The sequence below is a fragment of the Euprymna scolopes genome, chromosome 8 (assembly GCF_053919585.1).
Source record: "Euprymna scolopes isolate OS-2025 chromosome 8, ASM5391958v1, whole genome shotgun sequence".
Classification (NCBI taxonomy): domain Eukaryota; kingdom Metazoa; phylum Mollusca; class Cephalopoda; order Sepiida; family Sepiolidae; genus Euprymna; species Euprymna scolopes.
In genome coordinates this window covers 57154238-57170568 of record NC_136489.1, presented here as the reverse complement: position 1 = coordinate 57170568, position 16331 = coordinate 57154238, and the positions used below count along the sequence as shown (strand labels likewise).

The 16331-nt window shown below is 33.0% G+C and overlaps 1 protein-coding gene across 3 annotated transcripts in view; it reads left to right on the top strand.

Moving 5' to 3' along the window:
- Positions 1 to 283: 283 nt before the first annotated feature.
- Positions 284 to 16331, top strand: part of LOC145283583 (protein diaphanous homolog 2-like) — a 182230-nt gene continuing 166182 nt past the window's right edge. For all 3 annotated transcript variants that reach the window (XM_080132506.1, XM_080132505.1, XM_080132504.1), the window contains exon 1: positions 284 to 430. In XM_080132506.1, coding sequence (XP_079988632.1) covers positions 410 to 430 — 21 coding nt within the window. In that variant the 5' untranslated portion in view covers positions 284 to 409. The remainder of the gene's footprint in view (positions 431 to 16331) is intronic.

The window sequence follows — 16331 nt, the reverse complement described above, 5'->3', positions numbered from 1 at the left end:
ATGTTTGTATATTTATCTATATAGGATTCATTCATAAACTAATTAACCGGTAAGTTGAAGCTTACAATAACAGAATTAGTGTGAATATATATATATATATATATATATAGAGAGAGAGAGAGAGAGAGAGAGAGAGAGAGAGAGAGAGAGAGAGAGAGAGAGAGAGAGAGAGAGAGAGAGATTTTCACACTAATTCGTGTGTGTGTATGTAAGTCCCAAAATAGAAATAATGAACGGATGGTTTTGATTGGTCAGTTAAAAGTCGGTCGCTGATTGGCCGATATGTCATGGCGGAAGCCGACGCCCCATTAAAACAATAGTAAGGATTGTCTGGAGAACAAGCCTTTACTACTGTAGCCTATATGCTATAATTTTCGCTCAGGACGAAACGGACCCTAAAAAGGTCAGGATGTCGAAAAAGAACAGCTTGGTAAGTAAAATCGAACCCTCCACATCGCAGTGATGCTGTTGGTCCGGCTTAGATCGACCTGGGATCTTCTGAAGGGTTGTTTTAAACCGGGTCCCTCCACCTCCCTCTAAAAAAAAAATAAAATAAAATCCAATTGTTATAACTGTCTTAATGTGACTTAATCATCGTCGTTGTCAATTTTATATTCAATGTAAACGATATTTTTCAACCGTTCAATTAAAAATAAATGTGTACTATTTTAATTAAAATATAAATTTTAAAACCTATTATAAAATAAACATAAATATATATATGAATTAAAAAAAAAAAAGATTATTTGTTAAATTTTTAGTTAGGGTTCAGTTTTTTTTTTTTTAATTTAAATATTAAATTATTTTTTTTGTTATTCATTTAAAGTTTTAATTCTATATACATACGAAATATGCGACGAATTTAAAAAATTTAATTTGTCAACAAAAAAAAAAATTCGTAAAAATGCATTTAATTTTTAAAGTTAAGTTTTTGGGTGGGTGTTTTCAGTTAATTTAGGTTTTGTAATTTTAAACTTGAAATAATTTGTTCAAACATTATTATTTCAATAACAAAAACAAACGAAAAGGATGGCTGAGAATGTATTGTATTTGTATCCTTGTTCAAAATTAAATACTCTCAGAAGCCAAGTACAATTTTTGTTTTTAATTTGTTACGAAAACTAAATGACATATTCCGACGTCCTATTTCTAATTGAAGCGGAAAGAAAAAGGAAATTTAACAAATAACTTGTTTTTAAATGTTTACTTTAATATAAAAAAGATGCTTATATATAATAATACTTCGGTGACATGTATTTAAATAACACACCCACATATAAATGCATTTGTTTTATTATTAATATTGTGATACATATGTAGCCTGGTGATTTCCCTCGTGAAAGAAACACAAGCATTTTTGTGTAGCTAAATACTTACTTGCCATAAGTATATCTTTTATACTTATAAATATATCGATTGCCAATATTTACTTCAACAGTGCTCACTCAATACGTGAGTAGAGCGAGTTATGAAATGACAATTAAGCTCGGCGGAAAACTGTAGCTTAATTGTGATGATGTGACGATTCCAATATTTTCCCCCGATTTCGATACAATTACTGATTTCGATATTTTTTTTTTTTTTTTAATTATATATTAGTTTTTTTGTTTGTTTTTTTTTGGAGGGGGGGGATCTGATCACCATATAAACGCATGTAACATGTGCAATGTGCATTTATTTTCGCAAACGTAATAATTATTCAAGTGAAGTATTGTTCTACAGATTTTAGTTTTACGGAGAGTTTTAAAAATCAATAACTATTCATAATTTTATCATTAAAACAAACCATGGAAATTTAGTTTTAAACAAATGAAAAAAAATAAGGTAAAACTATACAAACACCGTGACAGCGAATTAACCCTACCCCTAACCCTAACCCTAACGCTGTCACGGTGTTTGTATAATAATACCAAAAATAAAAAGAATCGTTTTGGGACATCGGAAAATAGGCACAATTTTTTTCCAATACTACAAAAAATTCCGATATTTTCGATTCTCAATTCAAATCAATCGTCCCCCACGGTCCCACACTGATATCATAGCAAACAGGTCTTGTATGCTTGTGTTTCTCGCCTAAACGCGACTTTCACATTGATATTTTAATTATTAATCGAATATTAATTGCAGTCTAAAAAGAAAAACAAAACTGATTTTTTATTTGAATAAAATACAAAACGTGACTATACTTTTAAATTATTTTTTGATACCTTTATGCACTTTTATTACCGTGCTGAAATATTAATGTTATTATTTAGACAACCATTCTTAACATGGGGAGAGGAGGGTGTTTTGAAATTATTCTGTACTTTCATCTAACAATTTAATAATTAAAAAAAAAAATCGTAAAACTTGAATTTTATTTAAAAATATTATTTTTAAAAAGAAATAGCACGGTAATAAGCACCATATTTTTTTCTTCTTCTTCTTCTTAACCCGTCATCAATTCAACGCCAGGTAAAAACAATTGTTTATAAATTTATCGAAATGTCAGTTTAAAGGTTTCAAAATCACTTGACATATAAAATAAAAATGATCGCATGTTAAGGTTGCAATGTTGAATGCGACTTCCAATAAACTGTTCACCTTTGTATTAAAACAAGATCTTGTGTGTTTCTTTCTCGCCTCTATGTGACTTGATAATTAATTTATCTTTACGGTTACTGTTTCCAAATCATTTCCGGTTGTCTCTCTCCATGTTAAGTATGTTTTTTGTTTGTTTGTTTGTTTTTTCTAAATAATAACGTTATTATTTAGAAAACTCCTTAAGATGTGGAAAGTGCGGTGGGTGCTTTTCTTTACCTATTCTGTACTTTCACCTAACAATTTAGGGTGCTTGTACAAAGAAAGACGACATCTTAGACAAGAGAGATAAATCGTGAGACACGGGAGATTTTTTGTTTATTGTTAGGTGAAAGTACAGAATAGTTACGAAACAGTAAACACAAACACCCTCTCCTCCTCATGTTAAGAATAATGGCTTTAAGCACATAAGTACCGATTTAAAATATTTAATTCAGTAAGCAAAAAATGAAAGTAATCTAAAATATACTTTCTAAAAAAGTAATCTGAGTTATGTCCCTTGTTTCTGCAATCTTATTTTTCAAAAATCCATATGTCACCTTTTTTTTTTGTACAAGCCCCCAAGCAAGATACCGTAAAAAAATAAAAACGGAGGAGTAGCCGAAAGTGAAGTAGTTACAACAATCGTAAAAGATAAACGATACACATTTAATTGTATTTTATTTTCATATTTATTGAAATCCTTAATAATATAATAGAAAACTAAAACGATTTTTACACAAACATATAAACGTGACTATATTTTTTATTATTTTTCCTACCTCCTTCACCCGGGCAACATCGGATAAATACAATGAGTTAATTATATACATAGGCAAAAACAACATGCAAACCACTTTAGGATAGGTGGGAGGGTCATATAAGTCTCTAACTACGTATAAACATGTAATATAGCGTGTTTAAAAGAATATACGCCCTATACATATTTTGCAATTATTTTCCATTTAAGATGTGAGTCATTCGTTTATGTTTGTCTAAACATTGGCCGAAATAAGTGTTCCGTTTTTATTTCATCAGTGTGGCTAGACGTACTAATCGTATGAACCGAAAAATTCGAAACCCCTGTCACTATCAACTGTGACCATTTATGATCGGCTCTTCACCATCTTGGTTGCCGGACCTGCTACTATGTGTGGAAGAAATAGCTCGCATATAAATGAATTTTTATTCATCTATATATCCTTTTACGATATTGATAACTGAGAGGATTCGATTCCTTTTACAGAAAAATCTTGCTTTATACTAAGTGGAAAAATTTCCTCCACCAGATTTCTTTCCCCCTATAGGGTGTGTGTGTGTGTGTGTGTGTGTAAACTAACCGATCATTATTCATTTTGGAACACAGTTGTTAGACCTAAGGGCGGGTAATGTGGGCTATATTTAGTTAATTCCTTTTATGCAAAAAGGGGTGGAAGTCCTTCATAAAAATTTAGAGTCCTCTTATTTCTTTATGAAATTATAACAATAGGTAAAACAAGAAATATTGCCAAAGCATCAGTTTCTTTGGAATATTTTCAAGGGTTTTATTGGGCATAATATGGGCACAAACTCCCATTAGAAATTTCAAATATTTCAGATTTACATTAAATTTGATCCTTAATGATTAGACACCACTCTTGAATTTTGATTTCTTAAGACTTAAATCAGACATTTTCTAGATTCATAATCGTCTAACGAGTTTTTATTTAAATTGGAATAAAGATTTTAGGCATGGTATTTAGTTTCATTGTATTATTTTGCGTGTTTGTAAAGGTGACATTAAAGTGGTGCAAAACTGTTCTGTTTAGAAAATTCATTTTATTTTACCTGTAATAGTAATTTTTTTCATATATATATATATATATATATATATATATATTAGTGATGAGACGATTTCAATATTTTTCCCAGTTCCAATACAATTACCGATTCTGATTCTTTATAAATCTCTAAATATTTATTTTTCCCTGATTACCGTAAAAACACACATTAAATGTGGACATAAAAACAAACATGTGGGGGGGGGGGAATGAACCACAGATTTTAGTTTTACTGGTAGTTTAAAATCAATAAATATGTATTATTTTGTTATTAACAGTAGCGATGGAAGCTTGTTTTAAACAAAATCAAATGAAAAAAGATAATTATTCTGACAGCGAAAAATGGACATAAATTTTACTGATACCCAAAACTTCTGGGTTTTTTTTTTTCTGATTTCGATTCTGATAAATCTTCCTAACACTAATATATATTAAAAAAATTATTATTCCAGTTAAATTAAAATTAATTCCCTGAACAGAACAGTTTTGCATGGCATTAATGTCACTTTTACAAACATTAAAATCAAGATAATACATTACCTATTTGTGACTGTCTCTAAAAATAGTGTTGGGTCTATGCGAAAAGTAACTCCAATGTTATAGTTATAGCAGTCACCTAGAGTCCATGAGGACACTGTACAGATTAGATAAATGAACTTCTATATTTCAATGAAGATGGAAAACTTAGCTTCTCCCAAGCAAATAATATAGAAGATTCCTTGTACAGATAGCTGTAATCTTTGAGAACATCAATGCACAGATAGGGAAGAATTGGAAAATTTAGAATGTGTTGACTAAGCATTGTGTGAGGCTCTGTAAAATATTCTTTCTAGGAAGTACAAAACGATTTGGATGCATCTCAGCTCAAGACATGGTATCTAATTAGGTATGTCTTGATGAGAAAAAAACAATATGAGAGATGTTCAGTGTGATGCCAATTGCATTTGAAGCAATCAACCTCTTATAGAGAAAAACTCTAGAGGAGGTCGATCACTTCAAATACTTGGGTTCAATGTTCATCAACACGGGTCAGGGGTACAATGACATCGATGTCTGAATCAACCACGCTCGGCATGTTTCCAGTTGCCTGCATCATCTGTGATCTTCACCTGAAATCACACAAGTTCAGATCTAGCAATCCTTCTCTATAGCTGTGAATCTCAAAATACTAGAAGTGCTTGACCTATACTACCTCCACTGAATTTTACAGGTCTGCCGACACTATTTTGTCTCCAATACTCAAATTGCAGGATCATCCCCCGCAAGCAATATCAAATTTTAAAGAGGAGACTTTGTTGGTTCAGTCATGCTGCATGCAACAATCCAAGATAGTTCATCCATGAAACAATAGCTCCAGAACCACTCCAAGGTTGGTGGAGATTCTCTGAGGGCCGGCTGAAAATAGTTACACACTACCAAAGCTGACATTGAATCTAGCTCCGATCCACAGATCTACATTGTTCGCCGCTGGTCTCAGGACTGGCTTCCCATCATTATTTTGGCTACTGTAGACCATCATACATTGTCTGCACTCATCTAGGATACTGTGTGTTTTATGGGCAGAACCAATTCAATCCATCCTGGATGAATATTTCCTTAAGTCAAGTCCGTGTTGATTATCAGACAAATCGCTAGGTTTTAATATTTAGTAAAGCCACTTGTGTGGAACAGATATAGTCTACTAAAGAAATTAAATGTTGGTCTTCTTAAAAACGAAGCAGTAAGAAATAAGCTTACAGTGTATTGCGAGAAGACATGGAAAGCCATGAAAGAGTCTTTGTATGTGGCCCATGCTAATATACATTGGTTTGTTGAATGAAAACACAAATATTGGCTTAATAAGTTTGTTTTTTTACAAAAGGGTTACCACATATCAAGACTTGGCGGCCACTCGAGGATAAGAATTAATGTGCGTATTGTAGTCATTGGGACAGTATCGTAAATAATCTGTTGTAGTGGAAATTTGGTGTAATCAAATTATTTACGAGGACCATTCAATAAGAACTTTTTTAAGTTGAATTTAAAGATGACAATATTGTAGTTAGCTGGAAAGCAGACCACCGGAACATTATTCCTCAGACAGGCAGTTCTAGAAAAGAAGTTTTGTTGATGGAATCCACGTTTAGGTTTAGGCACCGATAGAGAGTAGGAAAATTTATTGATAGTGATTTTGGTTAGACAAGTGTTTTTTGTGAAAGATTGGCAAGGGAGGACTATAGATTGGAGCTCAATTGAACACTTGCCATAAAAATAACGATTGAGCAGACTTGCAATGTCTCTTCTTGGGAAAGAGGTTGTAGAGAAAAGGGCATCATTTACTAAATTAAGAAGTCAGTTTTAAACTCTGTCAAGGCAGGATAGGGTGCTCTTAGCAGCTTTTACAATGTGGAAAGTAAGACCATGTTTGATGAGAAAAGCTGTTTCCTCATGCACCAAACAATAAGCATTTTTAGGATTTAAAGATGAAGAGTCAAATACGTCCTAGAATGTAGTACTGCTGCCACATCTAGGGAGGAGCTGCTCAGAGCATCCTTCCCTGCTTTGATAGAGTTCCAAACTGGCTTAAAAATCTAGTAGATGTCCTTTTCTCCTCTTCCCCATAGCAGAGACGTTGCAAGTCTGTCTCCACCCTCTCATTATTTTCATGCCAGGTGCTCAACTGAGCATCAATCTATGGTTTCTCCCTGCAAAACTTTCACAAAAAGCACTTCTCTAGCTACAACCACTGTCAACAATTTTTCCTACTCTCTAACTGTGCTTAAATCTAAACGCAAATTCCATAAACAGTTTCTTTCCTAGAACTGCCACCCTGTGGAACTCTATACTATGAGGCTACTTTCCAGCTGACTGCAACATGGTTGTTTTCAAGTCCTATGTAAATAAGTTCTTGTTGAGCCGTCATTTTAAATAATCAAATTATACCTAATTCCTACCACTACCAATGATTACACTATTGTCTTACCGACCACCTTACACCCATTAATCCTAATCCTTGAGTCACTTTCAGGCCTTAATAAGTGGTTACTCCCATGTTAAAAAGAATGAAAGTGCAGTATAATCTGAGGATCATTCCAAATGCCTGTCATGCATGTCCTACATTTGAAAGGGATTTTGGTGCTCCTCACTTTTAAGTGGGTTAAATAAACAAAAGGTAACCTTATTCTGACAAGGGATGGGGATTAAGAGTCTGTTACATTTTTCCTGTTAACTATTACCATCTTTAATTTTAGAATTATAATTTTAGTATTATATAGACTAAAATGAGTAAATAGGTAGCAACAGGAATAATAAAACTAAGGATTCTGTTTGGTTAGAAGCCAGAGTAACACTGGTTAATTATAAAAACAATCTTAAAATGTAAATCCATACAACTAACCTGATTATTTTCCCCCTGAAAGGAAACACAAACGCTTCTGTATAGCTTATTTATCACAAGTACATTTTCATCCTACAAATAAGCTCTACTTATGTATTGAGCACTGTTAATATGAATATTAAAAAATTCATGTGTAATATATTAGTTCATAATATAAGAGTATATACATGAGATCTGAATATACGAGGAGCGTGCAATAAGTAATGCCCCTGACCCACTTCCCATAGCAGTAGAGCAACAAAATTTGGCACAGTTATTAGTCTTTCTCTACATAGGAACCACCTAGAGTTATGCATTTCTCCCATCGTTTGATGCAGCTCTGGAGACCATTTTTGTAGAACACCCCAAGTTGGTCCTCCAACCACGACATGACTTCAGAAATCAAGGCTGCATCATCTGGGAAACGCTTTCCTTTCAAAAACAACTTCATGGCTGGGAAGAGGTGAAAGTCAGAGGGTGCAAGGTCATGAGAGTAGGGAGGATTTTATAACCACATGTCCGTGTTTCTGATCTGGCAACATGCGAGTTGTGGACCAAAGCATTATCCTGCAGGAGGAGGGGTACCTTTGCTGATCTTGCCCCACTTCTTGATTTTGATAGCTTCCCTGAATTTCCTCAAAAGTGAAGCATAATATAATAGGCTCCTGTAATTGTGGTACCCTTTGCCAGGAAATCTGTCATCACTACTCCGTCTGGGTCCCAGAAGACTGTGAGCATGATCTTGCCAGCAGAGGGCTGCACCCTTGCCTTCTTTGGAGGTGGTGAGTCCAAGTGCTTCCACTGCATTGACTGGGCTTTTGTCTCTGGATCATAGTGATGGACCCAGGTTTCATCCTGTGTAATCAGTCTTTTGGAAAACTTTGACTCATCTTCTTGGCACATCTCCAAATTCATTCTTGAGCACTCGACGCATTCTCTCTTCTGGAATGGTGTGAGCAACCTGGGAATCCATTTTGGCAGAGACCTTATGCATATGCAAATGGTCATGAATGATAGTTTCCACACACCCTGTACTAATCTTGACATTTTGGGCTATTTGGCGAATAATAATGCGCCAATCTTCCAAAATGGCAGCTTCAACTTGATGGACGGAGCCTCATCAATGGCGGGAGGAGGGGACCAGGTCTGGGAGCTGTTTCCACAGACTTCCGGCCATGTTTGAATTCACGATGCCAGCATTTTACAAGGTCATATGATGGGGCATTATCACCATAAGTTTTTTTTCATGTCATCAAAAGTCTCCTGTGGTGTGCGTCATTTCAAATACAAAAACCGGATCACTGCTCGACATTCAACAGGCATCATTTCACACCTGACTCCGTTCAAACACCTGTAGAACAAAAACCACAATTAGTTTAGAGCTGTAATTCGCCACATAACCCGTAGAGATATAAATCATTGCACATTCAAAATTTCAGCTGGATCAGACAACTGGAAGTGAGTCAGGAGTATTACTTATTACACGCCTCTCGTATCTATATACCTATAAAGTTGAGTTTTTTTCTCGCTCTGACATTGGTATTAAAGACCTACATTCTCTATTTAAAAATTATTAAAACGAACTTAATATATTCTAATGGATAAGCGAGCGATTGCTTGAAGGATAACTAATTTGCATATTCCTTTGTAAAACGAGCATTAATTATTTTGTATTGTTTCTTATTAGATGATTTGTTTCATTTCATTATTACAATGAATTCTATATATGCATAGTTTCTACATTCTGCATAGAATTTAAGGTAAAACTATTCTAACACACAGAAATGTGAGGACACTTCTCAACCTATGTACTCAATGAATTTTTAATCTACAGACTTAAAATTTAGTATATAGGATATTCAGACCTGTGGAAAAGTTTTTATCGGTTTTCATCTGGAAAAAAGGGTGCTAAGCGGTCAAAATTGAAAATTATTACTTAGGAGTCCTTGGATTTTCATCTGTTAGGGGTCAAAACTAGCAAATTGGTATGTGTGGTCATCGGATTTTATCCTATTTGTCAACTGCTTCACGACTACGCATGCATGATCAAGAAATATGACAGCTTCTTTGTTAGGAGTAAGATGTTTTACAACACTTTAAAAGTGCGTCAAACGGGTATGATGTTATCATACTTGATTCAATGTCTTTAGGTTTTGGTTCTGATCACAGCTCGAGTGTTTTTACTTACAAAAAGTGAACGGTTTAGAAATAAACTACTTGCATGCACATGTCTTAGTTTCTGTATTAATTAAAATATAATATTTTATGACTGGCAAGCCGGGCTGCTTGCTAGTAAATATATATATAAGTGAGAATGTGTGTGTGAGGACACTTCTCAACCTATGAACTTAACAAATTTTTAATCTAGAGACTTGAAATTTGGTATACAAGATATTCAGACTTTTTAATTGGTTTTCATCTGGAAAAAAAAAGGGCTGCTAAGAAGTAAAAATTGAAGAATTGATATGTCGGTGGGGGTTATCGGATTTTTATCTGTTTACCAACTATTTCATGAATGCGCATGCGTGAATCGTTCACGTGACAGATTTTTTTATGTTAAGGATAAGTAGGTTCAGCACTTTTACAAGTATAAAAATAAACTTAGAAAAAATTAGCCTTGTAACATCACTTCAAAACATCCCAATATCAAACAAAAATAGATTGATTCAAACAAAAGTGATGAACTTTAATGTTGAATGCACTGGTGAGCACAAGCATGAACACAAAAACAAAAAAATGTCTAAAAATAAATGCATCCACAACACATATTTTGGCTAGCTTTGAAAATAGTTTAGAGTTTCATATATTTCAAATACAATTACACAATACTGTCAAAAGCAAATAACTCTAGTAAAAACCAAGTTTTTATTTTTTAAATGTTCAACTTAAATTATGCTTGATTAATGTACAACTGACTTCTGCTATTTATCATTATAGAAACAATGTGTAAAGTTGCTTGAATTGGCAGGAGCAATCATTTAGTTGTGCCGAAATTTAGTCGTACATAAGGAGCTTTACTAAAAGTGTACGGCTAAATTATGTACGACTATTTGCTTCTGCTGCTGATTTGCTATTAAAACACGGACGAACTACTGGGTTTGTCTGTGCAAAATATGATAAAAATCTGTTGTGATATTATTAAAATAAACAATAAAATGAATTTACTCAAAAGTTTCAGTCGGGAGGTTATTTTTTAGATTCATATGAAAAGTATTAACAAATTTAATAAGGGGGAAAAAGACGGACAATTATTTGGCACACTGTATTGGAAAAAAATAATTGTCTCGGTCATTTAGGATTTAATTAGTCAAAGCAACTTTGACAGTTTCGAGTTTAATTTAAAAACAAAGCAAAAAAACAAGCAATAGTCAATAATAGTAACTTAAAAAATGTTTGAGAAAACTTTAAAAAAAATGTTTTTTCTTCGTTTTTTTTTTTTTTTTTGTTTTTTAGAAAGGAACCCGTCATGTATAATAAAATGGAACTTTATGCAAAAAAAGGGAAATGAAAGAAAAAAAACAGAAAATAATTTTTAAAAATATTTTTTAAATAAGTTATTTACTTGCCTCCCCAGGAGGACAGTTAGACACTTATGTTTTAAATGTAGGGAAAACTAGTTTCCCCAAAAGAGGCACACGGGGTTGGAAACATTGCCTGAATCTTTAAGGATTTCTTTTTTACAAATATTTTCTAGTGTTACATTGTTATTGTGTTACAAAATTCAAATTTTAAAGAAAAAGGTCACTTATAAAATTTAATTTGCCTGAATAAAAAAAAAATTTGGCTGAAAATTGTGACTGTGACTAAATTCGTTTTGTTTTTTATTTCAATAATAAAGAAATAAACGTATTTCTTTTTTACAAAGATTAAAATTTTTTTTTTGAAGTGGCACACTGTATTGAAAGAAAATGCCTAAAAAATCTTGTGTGAGTCAAGTCGTTTTATTGTTTATTTTAATAATACAAGATTTTTTGCACTGACAAACTCAGTAGATTGCCTGTGTAAGAGGGAATATTTAATAAAAATCAGTTTTCTTTAGTAAATATCTTTTTAGGTATGGAGAAAGATATTTGCCAAAAAGCCTCTTGAAACTTTTGAGTAAATTCGTTTTATTGTTGATTACAAGATTGTTTTATGAGATCTTACGCTAACTGACCCAGTCGATCGCCTGTGTCAAAATTGCATTAATCAGCAACAGTAGCAATTAGTCATACATTGATCGTGCCTAATTTTTAGTTGTACATTTTTAGAATTATGCAAAATCTTCATAAAAGCATATAAAACCAGGAACTTCTATAAAATAACAAAGAATATAATAATCAAGCAAAATGAAAAGCTACAAAAATAGGCATATGCAACAACGTATAATAAGACGTTTTTTTGGCGTGGGTACTCTTATTTATAGTATACATATGAAACTCTAGTGCCCTTCAAAATAATCTCCTCTGTCTGCAATGCACTTGTACCATTCCAACCACTTCTGTAAGGCCCCATGGAAGTCCTCTTGTGTGAGAGTATCAATGATCCTCACAACAGCCTCTAAGGTTTTCCTTGAGCTTAGAGAACAGCCAAAAGTCACAGAGAGCAAGGTCTGATCTATAGGGAGGGTGAGGAAGTCTTGATACCCATCTTGGTCAAATAGTCTGATTTTCTCTGAGCACCCTTGAGACAAACTTTGCACAAATCTTCCACATCTTCAGTTCTTCGCAAATAATTATGTGTACAGCTTCCACACTGATATCAAACTGTGCACTTATTGTCTCTATAGACACACGACAGTCCTTATCCATGAAATTCTTTATTTGGCCAATCAACTCTGGTGTTCTGACTTTCTTACTCCTCCGACACCTCTCATCATCCCTCACAGACTCCCTGCCTTCCTTGAATCTCTTATGCAACTCAAAAATTGATGCTCTGTTCTTACAAGATGATCCAAAAGCAGTCTAAAGCATTCCATACATTTTTGTGTCATTTTTCCTAGTTTAAAACAGAATTTTATTGCATATTGTTCTTCTAAAGTGTTTTCACGTCCAGATTGCATTTTTGAAATTCACCAGCTGTGACAATGAGGTTTTAGTAGGATGCATTCCATTGCCTGCTCTAGCTCATTCAAACCTGAAATCATAAAAATTGTTTTAAATGCCTGTACAAAAAGTCTGAAAACTTATTGAAGGCACCTCGTACATAAATAACAAAAAGTCTGTATTGCAAATTCCAAGATGTTGTTCATCTTACCGTTTATTAGGAACTGTGTTGATTCCCATCTTGGTCAAATAGTATGTTACAATAATTGAGTTGTGGAATGGTGCATTGGGACAAACCATCTTCAGTTTCTCGCGACATCAAACTGTGCACTTCATGTCTCAATAGATTCTTTATTTGGTCAATCAACTCTGGTGTTCTTACTTCCTTGCTCCTCTCACACATCTCATCATTCCTCACAGACTCCCTGCATCCCTTATGCCACTCAAAAACTGATGCTAGATTCATGCAAGATGCACAAAAAGCAGTCTGACGCATTCCATACGTTTCTGTGGCATTTTTCCAAGTTTAAAACAGAATTTTATTGCATATCATTCTTCTAAAATGTCTTCACGTCCAGATTGCATTTTTGAAATTCATCAGTTGTGACGATCTGGCTTTAGTAGGGTGTATTTCAGTTCCTGCTGTAGCTGTTCATTTAAACCTGAAATCGTAAAAACTGGTTAGTTATCTCATAATATGTATAGCAATAACCTGCTGAACTTTCAAGAATATAATAATTTTAAATGCCTGTACAAAAAAAGTCTTGAAACTTATTGAAGGCACCTCGTAAATGCAGAAAGTAAACAATCACAGATGAATTTAAAATAAGCAATAGAGTTAGTAAATTAAAACATAAGGAAGCATACCTCCTATTTCAGGATCACAAACGCGTTTTCAACAATTAACCAACCAGGACCAAAATATAAAGAATTAGCAAAAGCGATTGTCTCTAGAATCAACAAGCAGATAAAAAAGATCTATGATTAAACCAATTAGCTAAAGAAATCAATTAGTTTAATAGTATCAAAAATAAGAATAAATGTACTTTCTCACAGTTGGACTCTAGTCCCCTTTGAAATAATCTCCTCCAGCTGTAATGCACTTGTTGTACCATTCCAAGAACTTCTGAAAGGCCCTATGGAAGTCCTCTTGTGTTAATGATCCTCATTACAACCTTTTTCATCTCTTTGTTTGATAATGACAGCCTCTAAGGTTTTCCTTGAGCTTAGGGAATAACCAAAAGTCACATGGAGCAAGGTCTGGATTATAGGGAGGATAAGGAACTTTCTTGATACCTATCTTGCTAAAATAGTCTGTAACAAGGATGGAGCACTCTTGGAAAAAACTTTGCGCAAATCTTCTGCATCTTCAGTTCTTTGCAAATAATTGTACGTACAGTTCCCAAACTGACATCAAACTGTGCACTTATTGTCTCAATAGACACTTAACAGTCCTTATCCATGAAATTCTTTATTTGGCCAATCAACTCTGATATTCTGATTTCCTTAGTCCTCCCACACCTCTCATCATCCCTCAAAGGCTCCTTGCCTTCCTTGAATCTCTTATGCTACTCAAAAACTGATGCTCAATTAATGCAAGATAGTCCAAAAGCAGTCGGAAGTATTCCATACGTTTCTGTGGCATTTTTCCAAGTTTAAAACAGAATTTTATTACATATCGTTCTTCTAAAGTGTACTCACCTCCAGATTGTATTTTTGAAATTCACCAGTTGAGACAATCAGGCTTTAGTAGGGTGTATTCTAATTCCTGTTGTATCTGTTCATTTGAAGCTGAAATCATAAAAATTGGTCAGTCATCTCATAAGATGTATAGCAGTAACATACTGAATTTTCAAGAGTTTACAACAACTTTAAATGCCTCAGTGCTCTACGAACAAATTTATCTTTAGTTGACCTTTGACAACTAAATATTTTCGTTTACTAGCCAAATAGAAAAGTTACTAGCCAAACCCACATGATTTTTAGAGTATGACCTCTTTGTTCCGTGACAAGTATGTACAGCATAAAGATTTTTCTTTATTGCATTTTTTAAGTGTAATTCTAAATATGCACTGAATATTATGTTAAGACTTGAAAGTATAAACATTCAAATATCTTCAGATGTTTTTTAAACAGCCTTTATTAAAAAAGTATATTGTTCTATTAAACCTTTTATTGTTTAAATAATTTGACTTTGCTCGTTTTATATAAAAAAAAAAAAAGTTGAAAAGATATTTTTTACTTGGTGAGCTTTCAAAGATTGTCGGTGAAAGAAATACATTCGCCAAAAGATAAGCATTTCATTATTTCTAGTTGCCATTTTGAAAAATCACTCGCAAATACTACTGATTCCCTCACAATGTAAAGCCCTGTGCCTGAACAGAAAAGGTCTGGAATCTTATTGAAGGCACCTCATAAATGCTGATCCAATATATATGAACCCAAAGTCTCCCCATTAATTATAAAGTATATCCTTAGTGCTATCGAACATAGGTTTAGAAATAACTCAGCTAGCAAAAAGAGTCATCTCTAAAACAACAAGCATAATATGCAAATTAAATTGAAAATATCAATGATCATAATACAAATAGAAATATCATTTTGTTCACTTCACCATATAACCACATGCCAAAGACTAAACTTTGTGAGAAATTCACAAATCTTATCAAAAAAATATTTTCCTGGAACTAACCCTTTCCAGAAAATATTCAATGAGAATTACTTAAAATTCCCACAGTTGCTGTGAAAATTTAGGAATAATCATCAAAGCACACAATAAAATATTAAATAACAGCAGTAAAGATAAATCCTAAAATCATGAGAAATAGTTGTGACTGATAGAATAAGGAATTATCTAAATAGCAAAATGAAAGGTAATGATAGAAAAAAAAAACTGTAATATTGTATTAGAGTACACCGCCCTTTGCAAAATTATTATTTAATAAAAAGTATCCAGGCACAATATATACACATGAAAATCTGAATAACAAAAAATATCATATAGGAGAAACTGCTCTAGGATTTTCTTTTTATGCTGTTATAATTACAAAAGCATATTCAATAACAAAAAATATTTCATTATTAAATCATTATTGAGAAATTAAAGAAAATGGACAATCATCATCAAATAAAAAATATTAAAATGAGCCAGGACATACAGATATTTACATAATCCATGTAAATTATGCTTGAGTGAAAAATTGTAAATTTCAGAGATATTGAAAATTACTAAACCCTAGAAGCACAATAGCAACTAACTGTAAATAGAATAAACTTTAGTTTGAGCTAATTAATAAAAAATTGAAACTATTCTATTGAATTATCAGGTCAGATTATTGAAATCGATAGAAATTTATTTTGAAGTGATGCTCAGACTGAAAATTTACATAAATGATTGTTTAGGCATGATCGACTATCAAGTTACCATATGTATTGCTGTATAGGTCTAACTTTGAAACTCAGACTGATATTTATTTATTTTTAATTTTTTAATTGTTATTTGTTTGTGCCTGTGGTCAGCTGTTTTCAGACTGATATGCTATTTCATAGGTCGCACACATGCACACAAACGAC